This window comes from Zosterops lateralis (genome assembly GCF_965231275.1).
Source record: "Zosterops lateralis genome assembly, chromosome: 7".
NCBI lineage: Eukaryota > Metazoa > Chordata > Aves > Passeriformes > Zosteropidae > Zosterops > Zosterops lateralis.
Window position 1 is genome coordinate 72805 of NC_139767.1, and position 25104 is coordinate 97908.

General features: G+C 49.4%; 1 protein-coding gene across 2 annotated transcripts; it reads right to left on the bottom strand.

Annotated features, from left to right (window-relative positions):
* Positions 1-15: 15 nt before the first annotated feature.
* On the bottom strand, positions 16-25068 carry COL6A2 (collagen type VI alpha 2 chain). 2 transcript variants are annotated; one of them, XM_083865707.1, is made up of 28 exons: positions 24833-25068; positions 20544-20690; positions 19263-19861; positions 18773-18793; positions 18056-18121; positions 17603-17656; positions 17477-17521; positions 17258-17284; positions 16942-16968; positions 16771-16815; positions 15533-15586; positions 15087-15149; positions 14771-14833; positions 14223-14312; positions 13364-13426; positions 12932-12994; positions 12749-12811; positions 12235-12297; positions 11758-11808; positions 11377-11412; positions 10944-11006; positions 10638-10700; positions 10413-10448; positions 10147-10192; positions 9869-10021; positions 9245-9697; positions 8918-8956; positions 16-1720 (listed from the first exon to the last, which is right to left on the bottom strand). In XM_083865707.1, exons 2-28 carry the CDS (start codon positions 20659-20661, stop codon positions 1113-1115), a joined length of 3072 nt encoding a protein of 1023 aa, XP_083721833.1. In that variant the 5' UTR covers positions 20662-20690; positions 24833-25068; the 3' UTR covers positions 16-1112. The 2 variants fall into 2 exon arrangements, with proteins under 2 accessions (XP_083721833.1, XP_083721834.1); XM_083865708.1 differs by lacking the exon at positions 16-1720 and adding an exon at positions 4193-6345.
* Positions 25069-25104: the final 36 nt, after the last annotated feature.

Sequence of the window (25104 nt, forward strand, 5' to 3'; positions counted from 1 at the left end):
GTTGGGGGATGCTGTAATTATGCGCTGCCATCCTCCACACCAGGGTAATAATTTGTAGGAAAAAGTGCACCATGACAGAGGGATTCTCCCATGAACAGATGAGCATGAACAGCTGGAGGTGTTCAAGACCAGTGCTTAGAGCAATCTGTGTCCCTGCTCATGGCAGGAGGAGTGGAATGAGATGGTCTTTCAGTTCCCTCCCAACACAAAGCATTCTGTGATTCCATGATTATCTGGATTTACCAGCTTGAAACCAGGAGAATCAGCTGCTCACTGAAAATAATTTTTAAAATCCCCACAACTACAGAAAAAAAGGCTTTTTCAGGATAGGGTGAAAAAAGCTTTGTTTATTTTTGCAGACAGCACAATTCAAGTTCAAATCTGGGTATTGCTCAGCAGATATTGGTGGGAGGAAGGTACCATGGATGCTTTGAGCACACTGGGATGACCGGGAGGCAGCTCTGGTGGCTGTCCAGTATTTGTTGATGCTGGGAATCATGCTGCCCCTCTCAGCTGATATTCTGAATGGAGTAATAGATGAGTAGGTTCTGATGAAGGGCAGAATGACAGAAGGAATCAAGGCAAGTATGGCCCACATGAAAATAAAAATCTTAGAGATGATTTGCAAAATTAAGATAGATAACCCCACCCAAAGGAGCATCTGTGGAAGGCAGCAAAACCTCTCACACCATCCTGCTGTGCCCAGAAAGGAGGAGCAAGATGCACTAAGAGATACTGAGAGTTTTTGAAAACTAGAATTACTCATTTGTCCTGCTGCTCTGGAAAGGTTTCTTCCATCTCTGATAAGCCCTCCTAGGATTACAGTATGTACACAAGTCATGGCTTGGTGTGTGCAACGCTTTATAGAAGTACTTCATATGGCTCTGTATCCTGCTTTGATGCATGTTTTAATTAGCACCATAAATGTAAGATACATGACTCTTCATCATCAAAAAGAAGAAAACAGAAAAAGAGCTCTGGATTTTGTGCAGAAAGGAGGATCCAGAGGGCAACTCTTCTGGGCTAGCAACCATACAGGGGGAAGAAAATACAACCGGTAATATCAGGGGTGTGTATATCAGTGAGAGAAGGATTGTGTGTGTGCCCTTCTTTTAACAAATCCACCGAATGAACCTGTCAAAGAAGCTGGGCTGGGAGAGGCTGTGATAGTCCTTCTCCCGGAAGATGGCTGCCCGGTCCCCCAGGCCAAGCTTCAGCAGGACATCCATGTCCACATCACTCCCCAGGGCCACCACTGTGGGCATGACATCTTGCTTCTTCATGGAGTTGATGGCCTCCTCCAGGTTCTTGCTTCCCGTGATGCCGTCAGTGATGAAGATGAAGGAGAGCTCGGCATTGCGCCGGGCAAGTCGCTGCCCGTTGCCTGGGCTGAGCACGATGTTGTTGATGGCGTGGATGATGGCTGACCCAATGTTGGAGGATGAGTCCAGGTATTTAATCTGCGCCAGGGCATCGGAGATCTCGGTGAGGTTGTGGGTCAATGGGAAGACCACGTTCTGGTCCCGCTCACTGCCGTACTGCAGCAGCGCGATCCGGGCATTCATGTGGTCACTGTTGCTCCGGGCCAGTGTCAGCTGCTGGGCCACGTCCTCCACGAAGCGGTGGGCACTCTGGAAGTTCTGCTCCCCGATCCTTTCTGAGCCGTCTAGCAAGAAGACAATGTCAACGGGGCGCTGAGTGCACTGGGCTACAGCAAGCTCTGCAGGGGGAAGAAGAAGACAGGAGCTGGGAGGATGAGAAAACTATGGGATAATTTGTGTTGGAGTTGCCACTGTGCATCCTTGTCTAAAGAAGAGCCAGCCCAATCCTGCTGCCAAAGCCTGTCTTTACAGCTTGAAATGTAGGAGCTTGGCTTTGGATGCCCTCAGCTACTGGGCATTTAATGTGTTGCCCTAATCCTTAGCCTTCTGATGACTGTGATGATTGTTTACAGATTTTCCTTTGGAGTCTCTCAAAACAATGTAGATTGTTTTCATTCCTCTCGGTGATGGACTTCTGAATTGACCACTGGGGTCAGAGAGGTGTTCCTCTCATCTGCCAATCCTCGACCAAATTCCTAATACTATAAAAACCCTAAATCATAATAAACTGCCTTCTTTTTCTCACTTCAACCTGATGGGTGAGTGTGGTTCGTGTCCCTAACTGCAGCATTAATGAATGTTAATTTTGGGACTGATGGCAGACCCTCATGAAACTAGACAGGTCTGTGCATTTCAGTCCCAGAATTATACCCACTGCCCTACATCAATTTCCAGCTCTTATTTGTGAGAGGAATATCCAGAGATTAATGGCAAGCAGCACCTGGAAACCTCTCACTTACTTCAGGAGAGTGGTTTAGTGTCAGAGTTACTCTTATCATAAAATCCTAGAATAAGAGAACCTCAGAATGGTTTGGGTTGGAGGGAACCTTAACACTCATCGCATTCCAACCCCCTGCCACGGGCAGGGACACCTTCCACTAGACCAGGTTGCTCCAAGCCCAATCCAAGCATATAGAATATATGAATATATACAGTGAATAAACTCAGGAAAAAAAAATGAGAATAAAGTAGCTATCTTTATAGCTACTATAATAGTCAGAGACCATTATTTCCTCTCTTTTCTCTAGTTATGTGCATTCCATTCAGTGTTCCCCCTGAACTGGCAGCAGAACAATGCCCATAGCACTCTCAAAGCAGTTCTATGGCTCTGAGACTGAATTTCAAAAGGGTGAAGTGTCAAAGATGCTGCCCTGTTGTGTTGCATGACTGGCAAGGAATAGGAGCTTCTGGAGCAGCCCTACCTTGAGCATCCATTTCTGGCAACAGGGAGTAACTTTGGGGGTAGGAATGTAATGTTAGATTGAATTTCCACACTATGAGCAAATCCAGCCTAACAAAGAGCTTCCTTAGTGCTGAACAGTGCTATTCCTGGGTTCAGCATGAAACAAGTGAATCACAGATTCTGTATAGTTAGAAAAGCCCTCTGTGATCCTCAAGTGCAACCACTAACTCAGCACTATTGTGTTAACCTCTAAACCATATCCCTAAGCACCACACTTTCATGGATGATGACTCAACTGTTTCCCTGGGCAGCCTGTTTCAGTGCCTGACCACCCTTTTAGTGAAGAAATTTCCCCTAATACCCAATCTAAATCTCCCCAGGTGCAACCTGAGGCTATTTCCTTTTGTCCTCTCACTTGCTATCTCCCCTCTTTTAAAGCAATAAAGGCACATACTCACCTCTGCCCAATCTTCCATGAGAAATATTGTGTAAAGGCATGCTGATGCTGCAGTTCCTGGTATGCAGGCACTGCTGCCTCAGATATACCTCCCCTTGGCAGCACCTGCACTCCTGGTCCTCACCTGCTCTGAGCAGCCATGGAGAAGGAAAGGCAAGAAGGAATCCCCATTGCAACCACACAGCACAACACCTACATAAGGGTCTGAAAGCAGCTGGGAACAGGGGCTGCACGTCATGTTGGGGCAGTGTTAACAGCCTCCCCCAAGGCCTGCCCACATATTTTCTGAGATGACAAGCAAGCCTGAAGAGCTCCTGGCTAAGAAGAGGGCAGCATCACTCCATGGAGCTTCAATGAAAGCACAGTGCACACCTGACACGAGCATTCCCCAAAGCCATGTTCCGCTTGCTGATCAGCCCTCACAGCTGGAGAGGGCTACCTTCCAGCTGTTTTTAATAAGGTGCCTTTACATATGAGTTATCTCAAGGGAATGTGAGGCAGCAAAGCCTTAGGTTTGTCCTGTTCACTGTCAGGCTCTGGTGGCAGCTTGTTCCCATTTCTGAGATACTGAGGACCCGAGCACCCTTTCCTGTGGCAAGATTCTCATCCTAACTGCTAGAGATGGTCTCAAAGGCACCACCATGAATTAGGCCAACTAAAATCTTCCTGTAATGCTTTTAACTGGTGCATTGGTCCTTCTCATGCAGATCATGAATGCTTGTAGCTCACAGCTGAGGATGTCTAACAAAGGCAGCACAAATAAGCAGAAATATCATTGATTTTTCTGCCATTAGTGTGTGCAGAGCAACCCCACCCATTCACATCACCTTCCGGCTTCTTCTAAAACTGGAGGAACTTGTATTTCCTCTATTCTTTTGCAGTGTTGACAGTGGAGATGAAAGTGAGGTGGGGACTGACCTCCCAGGCCTTTCTGGGGTTTCCCTCCTTCTCAGCCCCTCCTGTGTCTTTGGGGAGGCATGGACCATCCTTTACCCAGCTCCTTATCTGTCCTTCCTTTGCCCAAGAGCTTCTCTGAAGGAACTGCTACTATAATTAAGTCCATCTGGTTTTATCAGAGGGATTAGCTAGGATTATGCTAAAAAATCCACTCCTTCACTCATTTACCTCTAACAAGGACAAGCACAGAGACATCTCTCATGCAAAGAGACATTTTCTCCCTCTCCCCACATCTAAAGAGCTGAAGGTTTTTGAGAGGTAAAAAACTTTGTTTCCAATGTTTTGCTAGGAATAAATGGCTACTGTGTGATGAAATTAAATAAAATCAACACCCCCTTTGCTGAAATCTTCCCCAGTTCTCTCTTTGTTCAGCAAAATGTCCCAGCCCTGAGACCTTTTCAAATCAGTGGGGTTTGGGAGTTTTTCCTCTGGCATCATGGCTGGAGCAGCTTAACTACTCTGAGTTCAGTCCTGTATGCATCCCAGTAGGCTAAGTCACACTAATTTTGGGGTAAAAAATCAAAACAGAATAGGGAGTTTGGCTTTGCACAGACTATCTGGAATATGTGAATTATGACCAGAGTCAGCCACAGGCTGATCTTTTTGCTTTCACCTAAAACACAGTGCACACCATGGAAAGCCCTCAGAACCTTTTTCCCTCTATTCTACACTGATAGCAGCAGGGTTCTTTAAGTGACTTGTCCCTGGGAGGAAAAAGTACTGAAACCTTGGGGGAACACTACAGTAAGTCCAAAGTGGGCAATTCCCATGGTTGAGTTTGGCAACTGGCTTCACTTTTTACAGCTGGAAATACTACAGCCAAATTCTTGAAGATGGCACACCTCCCTTCTGCCCATTAAATATTACATTTGCTCAGTATACTTTATTGCAAGAATATCATGTCAGTCAGAGGAAGCGCTTCTACTCCTGTGTCTGCACACGAAATCCCACTACCTCTAAACAGAGCTTGAGAGCAGTTAAACTGGAGGTGGGAATGGCACTCGCCTACCTGACTTTGTGCAACCAGAGGCAGCTGAGTGGATGGAGATACCAGGCCTTGTCTAAACACACACACCTGCAGTGCAGGTGGTGGCTCTGAGCCAAAGCAGCACTGGGTGTGGATTGAGTAGGCTCTACTACATCAAGCTTGCTTTTAAACAACTCACATCAGTCAAGGTGTTTTGCTTTGGACCACCTGGCCCTACGTGACAGAATATCTGCCTTTTGTATATTGACAAGTACATGTTGTGGATTATGACAGAGGAAACACAACTGTACAAGCAGAGAAAAAGGCCAGGGGAGCCCACACAGCTTCTGAGAGACATGTCAGTGGGACATGAGCCCACATGTCAGTGCTCCCAATGGAAGGGGAGGGTTATTCCCTCTCTCATCCTGCTTGCTCCTTCCCTCCACACCCCCAGCTGCCCATGAGGGGTTCCACAGAGTCACTGGTGAACAGGGATGCACCTTGCTTAATCAGCCTTACAGGACTCAGAGAGACCATGTGGTAACTGAGAGAGAGGATACAGAAGGTGCTTTGGAGGGGGTCAGCAAGGACATACGCAAGAAGGTGTGAGGAAAATGCATCATTAGGCTCTTGGCAAAAAAAGCAGCAGGCAGAGCAAGAGCATCCCTTGGTATTATTGGGGAAAGCCACCATGCTGGCTTGGCTGGAGGGGACTGCTCCTTGTGTCCTGTCCCCAGCTGAATGCAACCAAGCCATTCCAACTGCCTCTGTCTCTCCTGAATGAAAAGCATCTCCCCCTGTGCTGTCCCCTCTGCCACACAGGAACACAGGATGAGTTCCACCTCCAGTCAGCCTCTGCCTCCATGTGACCCCCAAGAGAGGTCTCAGCACAGCCCTAGCACAGTCTCTGGGTCCCCCACAATCTCGCTGTGCACCATTTTGAAAGTGTCAATGAACAAGTCCATCCACTCTTGCCGCTCATTTCCAGTGGCAAACTTGGCTTTTTCGGCGGTAAAGGCCAAAGTGGCCACCAGTTGGGTGTACATGCTGGGGTCCTGGGATTCCCGCGTGGAGTTTAGGAACTGGGCGATCGAGTGTATGGTGCTGGGGAAATCTATGTTGACTCCCTCTTCCATGGGGCGGAAAATTACTGAGTTTACGCTCCCAGGGTTCCTGTCATCTGCAAGTGAGCGTCAAAAGAATATTTTCAGGGCTTGCTAGCAATGGCTGCATCTCTGAAAGCTACCTGGCTTTTCTACCTGCATTGCACTAGAGAAGAACAGAGCTAATGAGGACAGAGAAGTAAAAACCAAAGCGAGATTTTAAATCTTTCTGCCATTTGTGTCTGAGGCACTGTGAGATTTGCCCTGAACTCTTTCACACATCAACTGAGTGACTCCAGAAAATTACACAGAACCTGAACTCCCCAGGTTCCTACTGATCTGGCACAGGCATGATGGAGAAGGAGCAGTGTTCAGGAAAAAGGCCACTTCCTTCTGCAGATGGGATTCACCAGTCACGTAGCTTAGGACTGTGCTATGTGCAAACTGCACACATGATGCTGTAAGGCAAAAGACATCTAAGGGACAACATTATGTGACCTCCTTGCCTGGCACTCAGCCTGAGAGCAGTGACTCTAGTCAAAGCCATGTGGTGGCTGGGCTTGTCAGGACCCTGACAGCTTCTGTCTGCACCTGGCTGTGCTGAATTTAACACTGAATAAAATCCCAAAGCTCAAGGCAAATCCTTTTGTATCGGTTAGCAAGAGCCTTTCAGGATGTCATGCGATTTCTATGAAGCAAGTGGTTAGTTCAGATTTCTCAGCATTCAACCCTCCAGCATCCTGTTAGCACAGCAGTAACTGATGAGAGACAAGGGGCTGTGCAATACCCAGGCTGAAGCTGTGGCAGTTGATTTGCCTTTCCAAGTGCCAGAACCACCACACTGAGCCATGGGGCTAAACCAGGGCTGTTTTATCTGCCTCCCTGACCTGTCTGTCTGGCCAGTCCATGACACACACACATGCACTGGATGTGCACTGGCTCACTCACATTCCCTCCAAAGGGCAATGTCCTCACCCAGAGGAACTGGATGGGAATTGGCACAAGCTCATGGGATTCTTCTCTGTGAGAACCAGAGAAGCCCCAGGCTCTGTCATGTGCCTTATGCTCCGTTGCATCCCATCCAACATGTTCTCTTGCCACAAGGGAAGTGTGACCACTGCAAATCCTTCTAAACTGTGACAGCAGTGCAGCACAGACCATCCAGTGTGGTGGGTGGGAGACTCCTGAACCTATTACTTAAAATTTCATCTACCAGACCTAGAACAACTTTTGCTCATGCTAAAAGGGCACTTTGAGAGGAGGCCAACCTTACCCAGCCATGTCACTCTACCTCTCAAGTTCTCTGAGGAGCAGGTCTTGCCCGCACTTAGCCTGGTTTGTGTATGACACGGCTTAAAGGATTCACTGAAGAGGGAACAGCCTCAGATGCCTATTCAAGTTATTCCTGTTCTGGTTCCCAGGGCTGCCAGGCACCAGTGAACTGTTCTCACCCTGTATCAGGAACAGGAACACCCAACTGCACTACAAGGAAAGAACTGACAATTTTGCCTTTCTTTGGAGGGCTTTGATGGCCCAAGCCCAGGGGAAATGAGTGTGCCACTGCTTGTGTTCCTTGGAAATGGGAAGGCTGCAAAGACCAAAAGCTCAGGAAGACACCTGAGCAATCACCAGTGTGGCCTGGGGATGTCACCTCCTTGTGCACAGATTGCAGGTAAAGCTCCTCAGAGGACATGGCAGAGGAGCTTGGCATCTCAGTTGGACACTGTGTCCCTGGCATGGCCATGTGCAAATACTCAAAATACCAACAAGAGATTTTAGACAGGAATAATTACAGCTTTTCTCTGAATTTCTGTGCATCCTGGGACCAGTTTTCCTTTCCTTTGCATGGAAAGAAAGGGACTTATTTAAAAATGAAATTTGATATTCTGTATAAGGATCACTTGAAGCCGGGGACTGCCACAAAAACATTCATGGTGAGAGAAGAGATAGGAACTGCAGAATGGGAAAAACTGTGGTCCTCTATAAACTTCATGTCTGTTTAAATACTATAGATGCATTCTGTACATCTATAATATTTAAACAGACACAGGGATTCAGGCAGACAGGATCTCTAGGAATTTGGGATGCACATTTGTCCCTTAACAAGCAATATGTGAGCCAGTAAAGCTACCTTCAGCACACAGAGCACTAGAGGATCCTTACAGCCTTTTCCTTTAATACAACACCTTCAGTCAATTGTTAATTAAATACAGCCAGCATTAGAGAAGCCAAAGCTTTGGGTCCACTACATTGCCATTTTCCAACTGATCCTTAATATCTGCTCTGCCTGTCACCCCCAAGGAGCATTCTGCTACAAAGGTCATGTAAGTGGGTGTTTAGCAAAGGGATTTTGACTTGAGTTTGGAGGTCAAAACCAGGTGGCTCCCAAGAATTTGAATGGGGAGAAATACAAGGGATGACCCATGTACTCCCACAGTACACTCATGCCTACCTGTGCAGAGAACACAGAGAGACAGGAAAAGAGCAGGAGATGAAACCCTGGAGCCTCTCCTCATGTAAAGTAACACTATTTCCCAAAGTCCTGCCTTCCAAAGGGATTGAACAGGGTTGCACTCTCCTACTCCTGAGCCTTGTGCAGTCTCCCCCCAGGGACTGTGCAGATGGCATGAAGCTACTTGTAATGTTTACCTGTCTGACAGGGCAGCTCGGGGCAGACGACCTGTGGATCTGGAAGGAAAAGAAACAAGGAAAACTCAGCCATGTTTTGCCATCCCCTTTTACAGCTTGCACAGTCAGAGTGACAGGACAAGGTCTCTTACAGGGAACACCAAAGGATGTCCCAAAAGGTTGGTCCTTTTGTATCTGAGGAAGGACTCTTTGTTCAGCGCTAAGGTCAGACCCCACCATGGATGACCCAGCTGCTGGCCAAGATACTGGGACACATCTCATCTCACAGCCCCCTACACCAAACCCTGGGGCTCAAAACTCCAGCTCCATGCAAGGACAGGGACAGACCTGGGCAGAGCACATCCTCCATCTTGTCAATGAACTCCTCTGCCACCAGGTCTGAGAAGAGCCTCATCTTCTGGACTCGCTGGGGTTCATTGCAGGCGATGGAGACCAGGGTCTCGCTCTGCTCCGGCTGGTCAAACATGTCTCCTATGCCAATGGTGTTGACCACCACATCTCTACCACAAAGAGCCCCGAGGTTCTTGTCGTCATCCCGGGGGTCATAGCGCCCATCTGTGATCACCACAGCAAACACTTGGGCTTTCTCTCTCCTGCTTTCCTTGATGAGCTTGTTGTAGGCAAACTGAAGGGCAGATGGTGTCCAAGTGCCTCCAGCGATCCACTCCAGGCGCTTCACTGCTTCCTTGAAGCTCGACAGTGAGTCAATGCGCTCGTCATCAAGCTTGATGGCTTCAAAAGTCCCCTCGTGACTGTACTGCACCACCCCAACGCGGGCACCTGCCAAGGAAGTGTCATGTTACTTGGCTTTGCATTCTTGGGGAAAAGTGGAGAGAGTCAAAGAGCTGCTCAATTGGTCTCAAAAGCCATGGAAAATAACCATTGAGGCTGAAAGGATCCAAGACCCTTTTCTTTTCCCCATGCCCCACTGTGTCCCCACAGAGTCCTGACCTGTCTGTGACTTGGGGTCCTTGGCAATAGAGCCCAGCCTGCTGACCACATTGACAACAAAATTCTTCTCCAGGGTGAAGTTGGTGTAGCCGATACTCTCAGAGCTGTCTATGACAAACATGATGTCCAGGGCACCGCAGCGCTTCTCACAGTCTAGGGAGAGGGGCAGGGGGAGGGAAACACAGGGGTCAGCAATGCTGGGAACCTTCTGGTGACCCCCCATTCCAATCCCACATATGGTTGTTCCCCTTCCTTGGGGAGAGGTTATGTCAGCTCACCACAGCATCCGCACGTCTCTCGCACGTAGGTCATCACATCACAGTCCTGCCAGGAAAGGGGTGCAAGGTCAATCTTTCCCTCTAAAGTAAAAGTTCCCCTTTCCCTTCTCACCCAGCCAGCCCTCTCCCCTCTTTCCCTGACTCCCATGGGAAGCCACAGGCCACCTCTGCCAGACAGCAGCAGGACCTGATGCCCTGTTTTGTTCTTGGGCTGTGCACAAGAAAGCCGTGATTGCCCCAGGAGGAAGAGTAGCAAGGTTACTTACAGTCAGACCGGGGTCTCCTGGTGGGCCAGGGATTCCCTGTAAGAAGAGCACAGGAATTTCAGGCACAGTTTTCCCAAGAGTTCTTTTTCTGGGAACTAGATGTCAGAGCCATCAAAAACGTGGCTTTTTGCAGAAGGGGAAGGCCCACTGTGAGCAAGTGGACACATCTGGCAGCTGTGTCCCCTCCAACAACATCTGCTCAGACACAGTTCCATGAGACTGTACCTCAGGGCCTGCTTCACCAGGTGGACCACGCTGTCCAGGCTCTCCTCCTGGGCCAGGATCACCCTGGGGAAGAAGTAAAGAAGGGTCAAATATCTCCTGGGCATTGTTGGTAATGCAGCCCCCAGTGTTCAGGGACCCTCCGGACCCCCTGGTCAGCCCCAGCCCTGCTAAGCACAGTCACCAGCCTGCCACAGCTGAGTTTGGGGACAGGGATCAGGTAGAGGGTGGCAGTATCATCCCCAGCACACGTGGCAGGGGTGTGGGTGGCGGACACTGACCCTGGGGCAGTACAAGGAGTCTGCTTACCGGCTCCCCCTTCTCTCCTTTGGTCCCTTGTACTCCTTTTGGTCCAAGCTCACCTCGTCCTCCCTGCTCAATGGAAGCAGAAACATCTGGCATGAAGCACATCTGGATGTGCTCAGGCAGAGGCTCTGCTGCATCACAAACATATACCTGGCTGGCTTGGAAGAGCATCCTCTAAACCAGCAGCTCAGAGGACAGCAAACAGTGTTTATACAGGCATTACCCCCCCAAAAAAAAAGAAGTTCTGCAACACATTTTTCATATGATTTAAAAAGAAAACGGGCTTGGGAGATATAACCAGGCTCCAGCTGCAGGAACATCCAGGGCAGCTGCTGGCAGGGCTGGCTCCTCAGCCATTAACTCTGAGGGCTGGGAGACAACTCCTTGGCATTCCAGTCAGTACAAAAATACAGGTGATGGAGACAACCACACTCACCTTGGGTCCTGGCTGCCCCTTCTCACCCTTGTCACCCTGCAAAAGGAGACAAGGGAGAGGTTAGCAGCTGTCCAGGACTGGCCCCACACTGTGTACCCATACACCCAAAGATTGCAGTGACAGGCAAGGTGAAGAGCAACTGTAGCTTCAGGCTGATGCTTGAGGGACTATCACCATGATTTGAGCTGCGGTCACCAGCATCTGATGGAATGTGGCCAGGTTCAGTCCTGGTGTTCAAGCCCCTTTCTCCTTCACAGGCTCCACACATCTGTGACCCTGAGCATTTTTCTTCCTCCTTCCCTGTTTTCTCAGTCTGCTCAGATCCAACAGCAACATCCACTCAAAACAGATTTCCTCATGTGTTGGAAGAGGAATACATACCTGAGGTCCTCTGGGTCCAGGGTAGCTAAAGCCAGGCCTGCCTCTGTCACCCTTTGGTAGAACAAAAAGACCTGTGAGATACAAAACCTGGCCCTTTTGACCTGCTCTTGTCTGTGACAGTTACAGTCATTTTCATCTTCTCTGGGGGTGACAGACCAGCAGGAGTCAAGGCTTCTGCAGCTGGTCCTGAAGCACTGGGAACAGCTTTGCAGAGCAAGGATTTGCAGGGTCTTGGGGATGTCACATGCCAGGGATGCCCCTGAGTTTGCTCAGGGTGAGGAGTGTAATTAGAGCTGCCTTGGCCAGAGCAAGACCTACATCTCTGCCCCATAGGCAGGCTCAGGTCTGATTCTATTTTTAAGGCACACCAAGTTTCTGCTGTGAAAACTGCCTTTTAAAAATAAACAAATAAATAAATAAGTAAATAGGAACACAAACCTGCCTTTTCAAATGTAGAGGTTTATTCATGAACTTTACCTTTGGTCCTGGTGGTCCAGCATCACCTCTTGGGCCCAAGTCACCAGGGTCCCCACGTGATCCCTGCAGAATAGATTTGGGGAGAAGGCAGGGAGTGAGTGACGATGTTCCCTGCTGCCCCCTAGCACACAGGGGACTGTGCTGGAGAAACCAGCTCTCAAGATGGTGCTGCAGGACCATCTCCCTTCATGAGTTTACTGTGGCAGTGATGGTCTTACCACTGGGGTTCCCACGTCCCGTAGAGCCACCTGGATGTCACAGTGGCAGTGATGGACTAAACACAGACCCAGGATAAATGGGTGCTTGTGGAGTCCCATCTTCCCTCTTCCCAGTGACCCACTCACTCCAGAGATCCCTTCCACATTGTCATGGGAACACCCAATTTTTGAGCCTCCCTGACAGAAAGTCATGCAGGTTCTCCTTGGGAGGGACAGTGCAGGCAGCTTGCATCAGCAGGGCAAGCTCTAACCACAGAAGGAGGGCATAATCACACATATGCCCAAGTGTGACTTACTATCCTGCCTGGCTCTCCCACAGCACCTGAAGGGCCTCGGGGTCCTGGCAGTCCTTGTTCTCCCTGCACAGCAAAGAAAGACACAAGAACAGAGTGCATAAGGAGGAAAGCCAGCATGCTGCCCTGGGTGGCACCAGAGCTCCCCCTTCCTCCTGGCTGCCACCAAGCTTGCTCCATGCTTACCCTAGCTCCTTTGTTTCCAACCTCACCAGGCAGACCACGAGTACCCTCTGGACCAGGATCTCCCTGTGAGAAGGGAAAGATATTCCTAGTCAGCAATGTCTCCAATGCTACCTGTGTGAATGGCAGTGTTCCATGATGCCCTTCTTAAACCTGGTGGTCCTTGGTTTGAAACAGTGTCAGGGTAGTGTGCCCTCTGAATGTGTCTCTCAGCCTTGAGCTTTGATGCCCTTTATCCCCTCTCTGGACCAAACTCTGGAGGAGGAGGCTGTAGCTGGTGCTAGTGGCACAGTGGGAGCACAGCACAGTGGGATCTGCATTCCCAGCTCTGGTGCTGTATGGACACTTCATGGCTGGGCTGTAGCACATCACGCACACCCCAGTCCTGTCAATTTGGGGCTTACTTGCAACAATCTGGGCAGTTGTTTTACTCACCCTTTCTCCTATGCCTCCAGGAGAGCCTTGGCTGCCTTTCGTCCCTGGATCTCCACGTCGCCCCTTGGCAGACACAGAAGTCACATAAATGGGGTGAAAGGATAGATGTCACCTGGGCAGTGACCCCTGGCTGCCCTCCTTCCTCCCTCTGGGCCCAAGAGATGTACACCTGCCCCCTAATCAGGTGTGTTCCCAGCAGCAGGGGAGCAGGGATGTCCATGCTTCCTTTTAGGAAGCCACAGCCAGACTGTTTTTTCACCACAGTGACTGCAAACACGCCTGGCTCATTGCCTCAGGGTTGAAGACTATGATTTACTTCCAGCTCATCCAGTGTTGCTTTCCTCACTGGATCTTGCACAAGGACACAGGCTGGCTGGGCTCTGGCCCCTTGGTGCTGGTGGAGCTGCGCCAGGCATCATCCTCTCCAATCCACTATCCAAAATTTGTAGTGCCCCATCATATTAACTTGGGTCTGTGTGGCACCACTAATATGTGAGAATGCCCTTTTCACAGAGCTCTGCATAATGGTCACCAGATCCTGATTCTTTGAGCTCCTGCAAGGAGCCAGAGGTTTGGTGAAATTGCCAGGGTACAACCAAAGTGTCCCCGGGTATCCACAGAGGCCAGGTGTGTGTGGTTATATGGGAACACAGGATGCTTCTCTAAGATGAATGGTTAACATCAGGCTTAGGATTATGGGAGTTCTGCTCTGTGAGGATGGGAGAGACAAGGAGATCAGAATCTGCACATCTTTTGGGATGTACAAGGCAGAACAGGGGAGTTTCTCAGCACTCATCCATGAAACTGCCTCAGGTTCCCGGGGTGTGCGTAATGTCCAGGGATCTATTCAGTCACTTACAGCCTCTCCTTTGGGTCCAGGAGGTCCCACTTCACCTTTCCTTCCCTTGGTTCCAGCAGGCCCCTGAGCTCCAGGGTTGCCTGGAAGTCCCTTACAGAAGAAAAAGAAATATAGTTTGTTGGAAGAGAGGTCAAGGTGTGCACACATGCACACACCCATTTTTATCCTCTGTCAAGCAGTCCCCCTCAAGGAGAAGTGTGTATGACCACCCAGGTTCTGCTTCCACACAGTGGAACTGCCATGAGCAGGGGCTCCAGCCTGGGAGCAGACTGATCCTGTGTCACCTTTCCTCCATCAGCTGACAACAGGTTTGTCAACTGTCCCTTACAGCATCTGTCCAGTCCTGCCCAAAGCCAGAGGCGCTATGGCTGCCCTATCCCTGGAAGTATTCCAGGCCAGGCTGGACAGGGCTTGGAGCAATGTGGTCTAGTGGAAAGTGTTCTTGTCCATGGAAGGGAGTGGAACTGGATGATCTTTAAGGTCCCTGGCAGCCCAAACCATTCTGTGATTTTATGAACAGACCACAGTAAAACACTGCATGAACCTACCGGGCTTCCTTTTTCTCCTGGGGGCCCCAGGGGTCCACTACGTCCAGGCCGGCCAGGATCCCCCTGAAACAACCAGAGAGCCAATGGTCATTGCCTGCCTCACCAGCACATTGCACCACGAGTAGCCCAAGGAGCAAGGTCAGCAAGGCTCTTCCCTCAGCTCCTGTGCCTGGTGATGGGATCCAGACCCCAAAGCCTATGGGCTCCATAGGCAGCAAAGGATTTAGGATATATATAAAAATATGGGGAATGATGTTTAGCTGTCCCCACTGTCTGCCTCTGAACACATCCTGCCGTCTGTCCAGAGCACTTGTACCTTTATGCCTGCATCTCCTCTTTCTCCTTGGTCTCCTGCATCTCCTGGGTAGCCATCAGGGCCCTGGGGAGGGAAACAACAAAGAACCACACACTTCACATTGGGAACACTTTCCATGCAGAATAAATCAAATACAACCTTCTAATCAAATAACATTTCTAAGCCAGTGCTTAGAAAGTTGCTTTAGAGGCTGAGGTAGTTTTTGCTTGTTGCTAATGTTGATGAAAGGGGAAATTCCTCCTCTCTATATGGAGGGGAGGGACACTGGGGGCTCCCAGCTTGTTTGTCCATGGAAATGAGGCACAGAAAAATCAAACTGTGGTCCCCATTCCAGGGATCCCAGGTCTGGGATCAGATTATACAGCTAGTAGGAAAATGGGCCAGTAAACTCTGGTTTGCCATCTTTCTACATACTGACGTGCTGGTGAAGGGTAAAGTGTTCCTACCTTGTCACCGGGGTCACCCTTGCATCCTGGTGGTCCAATTCTCCCCAGCCTGCCCTGGAGAGATTGCATTCAAAATGAAAAGACTGAGAAGTCATAGGTGGTTGAAGAGAAAACACAGCTTTTCTTGCTGACAGTTAATAATACTAGCATCATCCACTGACTTTATCCATCACCAGCTAGAGCATTCATAAAAAGTGTTTTCCTTAAACAGGGTGAAATGTGCAGAAGAAGAAAGCAGACCAAAGGAAATCAGGGAGGCTCATCCCATGAGTGTACCCTGAGAGATGGAAATATCCCTTGAGGCTAGATTTGGCGGTCACTGATATCCAGGGTTGTGCTGGTCCTCTCTCATGCCTCTCAAGTGTGCAGCAACCACTCTGCTGGACAGATGCTGTGAGAGAAGGGACTGCCTTGCTCTGTCTCAAAACAGCTCTGTCACCAGTGCTGAGACAGCTCTGGGATAGAGGCTGGGAGGAACTGAAGGGCTTTAGTGTTTTAGAGAGTGGGGGGGCTGAAGGATGTTTTAGAGCTTCAGCTGCACTTGAGGAGTGGGAAGAACAGTTATCACCCACAGATAGACTGGGCTGGGTATAGGAAACTGTGCAAAGCCAGGGTGTGCTGGTCAGTGGACAAAGCCTGGGACTATGCTGTGAGGCCTTTGAACTTGGCTTTAGGGCTGAAATACTAAGTACAAGCTGTGGTTTACAGATGAAGTGACAAACTACGCTGAACCCCAAATTTCTAAAGCTTTCTGTGCTCAGAATAAGGTATCTACACCCAAATTATCTAGCTTTATCACCTTCTCAGCAGGAGCACAGACTGGGTTACATACCCAGGTCCTGCAGAGAGCTTGCTGACAGAGAGACAGCACTTAATGGCGTGGAGCTGTGTGAGGGATTTAGGCTGGATATTAGGAAAATGTTCTTCCCCCAAGGGGTAGTGAGGCACTGAACAGACTCCCCAAGGAAGTGATCACAGTCCCAATCCTGCCACAGCTCGAGGAGAGTTTGGACAACGCTCTCAGGCACAGGGCGGGATTGTTGGAGTGTCCTGAATTACTTCATGTATTTCTACAGGACATGCAGAATAATGTAAAGATAAGTTCACAGAAACCTCCGTTGGAACAGAAAGCCAGCATGTGGGATAGTAGAAACTTAACAGCCTGTGGGGATGAAAGAGGGTAAAGAAACAGAACAGCAGCAGCAATATTATGGGGTGCTCCTAGTGCTCCCAGTTACCTTCTGTCCATCTGTGCCGTTCCTTCCTGCCAAGCCAGGGGCACCCTTGGATCATGGGGAGGAAAAAAACCCCAAAAAACAAAAAACAGAAAACCACAAAAAATTATTAACACACAGTCCAAGGGTTTGGGAGCTGGAACAACGTGCAGGTTAGAAAATATTCTTTCTTACCCTCCGTCCGTCAGATCCAATTTCTCCCTGGGAGAAGAAGAGAACAGGAAGTCAGACACTGCCCCCATCCCACCCGCCCCCCCCCGCCTCCCTCTCCGCCCTTCATTTACATACTAAACCCATTCCTGCTTCACCAGACCGTGATCAAAGCCTGGAGGAGGAGACAGGCTTTGCGATGCCCTCGGAAATCCCTCCCCCAGTCCACAATTACACGTTAATAGGGTTGTTATCCTTCCCCATCACAGCTCATCTCTCCTCTGTGCATTAAAAAGGAGTGTGGCCTCTGCCAAGTACCCAGCCAGCCATTCTTTCTCACCTTCTCTCCTTTCAGTCCTGGGACACCCTGGACAACGGAGGGAAACAAAAAAAATAAAAAAAAGAAAATCACTGTGTTAGTGTCTGGGCAGTCGGCAGGAGCTGAGCGCAGGGGTCTGGGGTGGGAAATGGGCAGGTGAGAGGGAAAAGCAAAGCTTCCCCTGCTTTACCAAGACTCAACGAATGCAAAGAGCTCAGCCATCAGCTATGGGATTCTTACCTTGGGACCAGGGTATCCAATAGGACCTTCAATACCTGGGTCGCCCTACGGGGAGGAAGGCGCGGAGAGTTAGCTTGAGGTCATTAGAGATGTAGCAAACGGAGGGGAGAATTTTCCACAACTCACCTGTCGTCCCTTCAGCCCAGGGGAACCTGGCTCACCCATGTTCCCTTTTGCACCCTAAGGAAAGGAAAAACCCAACGTAAGTCCAGGCTTGGTGGTGATTGAGGAAATGGCAAGTTCTGTGAGATCAGAGCACACAGAGCTGGAGCAGGATAGTGAGGCACCCTGTGCATGTGAGAGCTCTGATCTGAGAGTAAGGAGCTCAGCTGCTGCCTCAGTCCTAGTGTCCTCAGGTGCTCAGGTGTCTCTGCACTGCTGGCAGTGCATCAGCCTCGGCACAGTTTTGGGCACACCAGTGCTGGCTGTGGCTCCCCAGGCCAAGACAGATATTGGGGGGAATTCCCACCTTGGTGCTACCTGAGAATGCAGCTGAGGTGAGGTGAGGTCTAGGGCATCCTGCAGTGGTTGTGGCAGGCAGGGGCATTATTGCCTTTCCCACAGCTTAGAGCAACTTACCTTCTGCCCTCGGTATCCCTTGGGACCAGGTGGACCTGCAATCTCCAGGCAGCTCATCTTGTAGCACTGAAACACAAGAAATTAAACTGAGGTGCTGACAGTGTGCATCCCAAACTCAGCTCTGCACCCACAGCTCTCCATGTGCCTCTCCCCATCAGCTCAGGCCTAAAATCTATTGGGTCAGGACTGAGGCAGCAACAAGCACACAAAGAAGTGTTGCCTATAAATTAAGAGTGGAAAGTTGCCTTGAGCATGTTCATTACAGCTTCATTCTGGACTCAGACTGGAAGAACAAGAGTTCCAAGTGTCAGAGGTGGTGGGGGCCTGCTCATTTGTGGTCATCAGGGCACTGGAATGTTCTTTGGAGCATCCCCTGCATACTCCCCTCTCTGTGTGCCAAACCTTGCTCAAAGTACCAGAAAGGCAGGAGCTTCAGCAGGGGGAGCACTTACGGAATGTGCCTCCAAAGTGATGAAATGTGTCTATTCCATAGACCAGAACCCACTGCAGGTGAGGCGGAGGCAGGTAGTGAGTCCAGTATTCTATTACAACCCCTGGATAAGGAAATGTGTCCCCAGACTCTGCCCTGATGCACAGATGAGCAGGGACCAATCCCATGCAGGTCCATGCTGTTCTGGGGCCTGAGCTGGTCTGCTCTAACTGGGGTAACTTAAACCTGTGCTGTATGGCAAAGGCATAAAGATGCTGCTCACTCACCTCGCCGTAGGCTTCATGTTTCTGCAAAGGAGAGAACAGGAGGAAGAAGATCAGTTAAGGTGCTCAGTCCCATGGGGGAGATAGCACTCCACCCTTGGAGGAGTGTGTGGTGGTAAGGGAGAGGTGGTAAAGGTCCCCTGGCTGTAAAGATGTCCTCTGGAAAGCTCCTCATTAACAGCGCCTCATAGCTGGGGTCTCAAAGACCATGCTGATGGTGAGCATATGTCTCAGTATGGCACACTTTTGCAATGCCCCTGGATGGAAAGCAGGCTGGGGTATGGGCTGGTCTTCAGCAAGAGCCAGGACTAGGGAGGCAGCCTTCCCAGACATGCTGGAAAATGGAGGCACAAACCAAGGCATCCTGGCTAAGTACCAGAAAAAGGCTCCACTTTCTCTACTAGAGGTTATCTCTAAAACCCAATATAAGGGAAAGCATCCCCCATCCATGAGCTGCTCCTCTTTTGCCCCCCTTTTCCTTCCCTGCCCCTACCATAGCCTGGATGATCCTGTCGATGGTGTTGCTGTCAATCTCCAGAGTGTCCCTCTGGGTGATGGCATAGTTGTTTCGGTACAGCTCATGCGGCAGGTTGGCGATCTCCCGCAGGCCCTGCTCGTACACCTTCTCACTGGGGGCCACAGCAAACAGCTTGATGCCCATGTCTCGTGCCCTCTCAGCCTGCATCTTCATCCCCCCACAGGGGCTACCTGTCACATGGCCGTCGGTGATGACCACCGCGAAGTTCACACCGTTGGCCATCTGGGTTTGGATCTGCTGGGTCATGTTGGAGATAGCACAGTCCGTGAAAGTGCCCCGGCCCAGGTACTTGATGGCAGACAGCCTGGGCAGGTAAATGTCTTTGCTGCTTGTCAGAGGGCTGTAAATTTCTACCACATCTGAGTAATGGAGCCCACCAAACTGCCAGGTGATGTAGACTTGGTTCTGGTAGAGCTCGCTCTCCAGTTTATCGATGAACATGGGGATGAACCGCTTTATTTGGTCCACAAGGCTCTGGATGGGCACAGTCTGAAGAGCCACACTCTCCGAGGTGTCAATGATGAAGTATACATTGATGGGGCAGTTCCTCTTTTCTGCATGGGGACATTTATTCAGACCATGTCAGAGCACTTTATGCACCCCCTTCACTGTCCCGCAGACACCCTGACCAAGTGTGGTACTGGAGAAAGCACAAGTTCCCCCTAGTTCTAGAAGTGACACTTGTGTTTAGGTTAGACAGTTCCCTACTGACCAGGACTTAAAAGATCTGCTATAGAATCAAAGAATAATTAAGGTTGGAAAGACCTCTAAGATCATTGAGTCCAACCATTAAGCCAGCACTGCTCAGTACTGAATTAATCTCGAAAATCTTGATTTTTTTTGGTAAGAGTCAGGCTGGACCTGTGAATCACCTCTTTATTGTAACTGAAAAGTGAGGAAATCACCAGATTTTAAATGAACAATTTTCTGGCATCAGATAGAGAGCTGAGTGCTGGAGATTGATATTTGTTACTGCAGCTGCTGGGAGAGACTACCACTGGCAGACCCCAGCTCTTCCATCTCTACCTCTCTGCACACCAAAGCAAACCTGGAAACGTGAGTTTGGGTGGAGGATGATGCTCCTCACAGATGGATTGTTACCACAAAGTGGAGTGCAAAGGGCCGGGGGAGGTGGAATGTCCCACTGGCAGTTCCTGGCAAGCAGGTTCTACAACTGAGCATTGTTTTTATTAAAATTGCTGCCCACAAAAGTGACCCAAATTATTTGGTTAATACCTGCACAGGAGGTAGGACTGACATCTCCAACATCCACATCAAGCTGAGCAGAGTGGAGAGGAACTAGGAGAGTGGGAAACACACAAAGGAGAGTGGGAAACAAGGCTTGTTGGAACATCTCAGCAGCCCCTCAGGATATTGAGATGCCTGTGGGAAAACACAAGTTACACATTAAAAATGATGTGCAGTCTCCTGACTCTGCTGGCATGACATAAAACCAGCCAGTAAACCTTGCTCCTTGTAAACCCATGGAATGAAAGAAAAATAAAGAACCTCTTGAAGAAATGCACTTCTTCAGTGCTTAACCCATTACCAGGCCTCCAAGACCCAGCTGCATGTGGGAGTTTATTTCATGTAGGGTTATGACAACTTAAAGTAGCAGAAGAGTTAGAGATCTAGTCTGAAAAGTTCTTAGGAATATATGGAAGTGTTCAAAGGAATGCGGGATTTGAAAGGATATTCTCAGGAAACACTAAAGCAACACTTGTCACCAGCATGGAATATGGAGGAAGGAGAGATGCTCACCTTTGTGTCTAGAGGACCCCAGAACCAACCAACATGGCCCTGTGGTGGCCCAGAGATGCTTCTCTGCATGGTGGCCAACTCATCACTATCACTCATCACAAATAGGAGCATGTGGGATGTCTGTTATGAAAAAAAGACCTGGATCCAGTCCAAAAAGAGACCTTCTTTTTGAATTTTTTTTTGGCAGGGTTTTTTTTTTTTTTGGTGTGGTGTTTTTTGGTGGGTTTTTTTGGGGTTGTTTTTGGTTTTTTTTTTTTTTGAGGTAACTTTTGGAAGAGTCCAAGGCTTGAAAGGGCACTGAGCATGCATTTGGTGGCGCTGGCAATGCAGGAGGAGGGCAAGTGTGCAATGCAGCTGGGCTGCTGCCGCAGCTGCCTGAGGAACAGCACTACTGAAGAATACAGGCAACTCAGCCGTCCCTGGCATCCCTTGAGACCTCTCTGCATGTGGTGCCCCAGCTCTTGTCTGGTGGGACATGCCCCATTCCAGTTTACAGTGCCAGCTGCAGTGCACCCCACAGGCTTCTGCAAACTGGTTTGTGCTGGAAAGGTTGGTGTCAGTGCTGCTGAGACCCTACAACAGTGACAGTCTTTCTCCTCACTAGGGCTTGTGCTTATGAAAGAATTTGGATTGTTCAGTCTAGAAAAGAAAAGGCTCTGGGGTGACCTTACAGCATATGCCAGTACCAAAAGGAGCAACAAGAGGCTGGAGAGGGACTTTGGACAAGGGCCTGGAGTGATAGGACGAGGGGGAATGGCTTCCCATTGCCAGAGGGCAGGGCTGTGTGGTGTACTGTGTGGAAAGAATTGTTCCCTGTAAGGGTGATGAGGCCCTGGCAGATGTTGCCCAGAGAAGCAGTGGCTGCCCATGGATCCCTGGAAGTGTCCAAGGCCAGGTTGGATGGGGCTTGGAGAAACCTGGGACAGTGGAAGTTGCCCCTGTCCATGGCAGGGAGTGGGATGGGATGGTCTTTCAGGTCCCTTCCAACCCAAACCATTCCATGACTCTATGAAGTCCCTGCACAAGTCAGTACGCCTCAATTTCCATTGTGCTGCAGAGAATAAAAGTGGTATGGTAAGGATAAAACACTTTCATGCTAAAGGTAAGATCAAGATTTCACCCCTCTAAGCCTTTCCTAGTTTTGTTTGCCCTTCATAAAACAGGGCTTCAGGAGATCCTGATCTTTTGTAGGACACAACAGCTTTGAGCCTTCAGACAGCACCATTTTAGAGCCAGCCTTTAGCTGAGGAAGACAGAGACATTAACTTTTGGAGAGGGTGGGAGCACTGAGGGCTTTGGCCAAGTGTCTGACTCATCACTGCATCCTGAGTTTAACCACGTCCCTCTCTCCCTCCTTCTTTCCCTCTGTGTGTGTGGGTGGGAAGGCACTGCAGAGCAGAGCAGTTGGTCTGCATGGGCAACCAGGGCCAACTCTGGCACAGGACAGCTCCTACCCACAGCCTTCAGGGCTGTGTCCCCTTCAGGGACTGGGTCAGTGAAGCACCATGGCCTTGGTGTCTCCATGGGCAGAACAACGAGGCAGGAAAGCAACTCCCGAAAACATGAGACACAACTCACTTCCCTGGGGTCCTCCTGCACAATCTCCTCTATCCCACTCTGCACTCTGAGCTATGTTAGTCTCCTGCTCTCCCAGCATCCCACCTGGTATTAACCCCCCTGGATACATGGTATGGGACTGCTGGGAGCTCCAGTCCCCACCTCAGAGGCCTCCAAAGCTGGAGTGGCTGTTGTCAACCTCAGAGCACCACCAGCTGTTGTAATGCTGTTGCAAACTCCGTAACATTTGATATTTGACTTAAAGTCCCACCTGCCGCTGCAAGATGCTGAGATGGAAGCCCCAGATTTCACCAGTATTTCAGACTGTTTTCTGCATGTTGAAGGCAAATTTTTAACACAGTTCAAAAAACTAACACAAAGAGCAAATTGGGAGCTGGCTCATAAATGCCTGAACAATTGGGTCTGCCTATCCTGTTCTTTCTTGACTTTTCTCTCTCTGCCAGAGCAGGACCTTTGATTCTATGAGGCCTTCTCTCAGTATTTGTATTTTTGAGTGTATCACCTCTATCCCCATGAGATGCACGCAAGGGAAAACCAATAGGAAATCTCAAGCAGTGGGTCCTCTGAACATTATTTGAGGGTACTATTTTGCACCATTCTCCCTGAATGAGGGTCCTGTGCTCCTACCTCAGGTGCAGAAAAATGCATGGTCTTTGCTGATCCCACACAGAGATCCCAGGTGACCTGGCAGGCACGTAACTTAAAAATATATGGATTTATCTAGACAGAGCCCTGCAAAAGAGTGGCCTTGCAGGAGGACCCAAGTTCTCTGCTTGCTTGTCTTCCCAGCATGAGCAACTGAACCAAAAGTGATATTATGGCAGACAATTTATTGCAGTGGCTCAAATGTGCAAATTATATCTGATTATTTCCCATTTCACATCTGATTATCACTTAGAGCAGATCCCAATGCTGTGGAAATGTCGCCTCATGTACCTGGCCAGGCAGAGTCATGGTCTGCCTTATCCCACACATTGATATTCCTGAAGTTCCCCCTGGTGCACTGTGTATGTCTCCTCCAACACCGGAACACCCATTGTAACTGAGGAAACTGTTCCCCAAATTTGCAAAAATTGAGATGCCCTTCTCTCTAAGCTAACACTGCCTTCAAGGAACTTATCTAAAGCCAGATAAATTTAAAGTCACACAAATTGCATTACTCTTAAGAAAGGAAAGTTATGCTGACTCTGCTAAAATATGCAGAATAAAGTTTGAAGCCTCCTTACTGCTCAGTCCCAGCATTTTCTATGGCCATGCCCAGCAAGCAGTGCCTGCGGTGTTACTCACTTGTGCATGCAGCATTTTCTCCACTCAAATGTTTGATAAATGAAACCAGAAAAGAAAAATATGTCCCATTTGGAACAAAACTCTTATAAATGCACCTCCTCTTCCCTCTCATTTGTGTGCCTTGGTTTGCACACTGCATGAGGAGGGAATTTTGGTGCTGGTTGCAGCTACTACCCAAAAGTGCCTTGTAATTTTAATCCCTGGGTAGAGCACCCAGGGGAGAGATTAGCAGCAGGGACTTCAGATCTTCCCCAGGTCTCCCAATGTAATTATGCTGGGATTTCAGCCAGGCAAAGCCCGGGCTGCAGGAAGGCTGGAGGGAGCAAACCCCTGCCACCAAGTGCAATGAATTCACAGACATTCCTAAATGTGCTGCCACCTCCCAAAATAGAGAAGCTTGTGCAGATGTAATTCAGCATAAATAGGGGACAAGGGCCACAGGTGAGTCTAAATCGTATCTTCTGAAATCCCAAAAATCAAGGAGGAGTCACGCAGCACAGCAGTTCTCTGCCCCGCTGCTATCACTTCACTGCAGCTGTTGAATTCAGCTCAGTTACCCCAGAGAAGACTGTGGTTCAACAAACCCACCCCCTTCACTGAGGGATTGTCTAGACCTGTGGCCCTGGCAGTTTGTGGCCCACACTATTACCTGGAATAAAACCCAAAACCTTGGAAAAATGCCCCAAACTAGCCAAGAGCTGAAAGTAAAGAAAACAAAATTATATTCTCTTATAGCAGGCACTGTCTAAACATGAAACAGACACCTTGCTGGATGGAAGGCTGGTAAGCAGCAGCAGGCACAGGCTGAAATTTCAGAGGAATTTCTGTTATTCCTGGCTGGAGCTTGGTCAGTAAGTAGCCACAGAACCCCTGTACTCCGAGTGAAAATGTCTGCCTACCTGGAAAATGAGGTCATCAAAACTTCTCTCCCAAATCCCTCCGCAATGTAAGGAAAATGGTCTCTGTGGAGTGGCCAGTGTCAGGAACGTTCTCGCATCCCCGGCTGGACAGTGGCTCTGGGGCTCTGGGCGCTGGGATGTGCGGGATGAGGGAACGGGAGGAGCAGCGGAGGCGTCTCCAGACCCCTATTTCCCGGCCGTCTGGAACTGCTCTCTGAGTTCCTCCTCCTCCAAAATCGGACAGAGTCTGGTTTGCAGTAGCTCCTAACATC

What these genes read in the sequence shown, in the direction of transcription:
- COL6A2 (XM_083865707.1), bottom strand. Translation starts at nt 20,661, where the DNA reads ATGTTCCAACAAGCCTTGTTTCCCACTCTCCTTTGTGTGTTTCCCACT. An exon ending in AGGGATACCGAGGGCAGAAG is followed by an intron (nt 17,657 to 18,055) that starts GTAAGTTGCTCT and finishes TCCTTTCCTTAG; the next exon opens with GGTGCAAAAGGGAACATGGG. An exon ending in CTGGACCCAAAGGAGAGGCT is followed by an intron (nt 13,427 to 14,222) that starts GTAAGTGACTGA and finishes GTGTCTGCCAAG; the next exon opens with GGGCGACGTGGAGATCCAGG.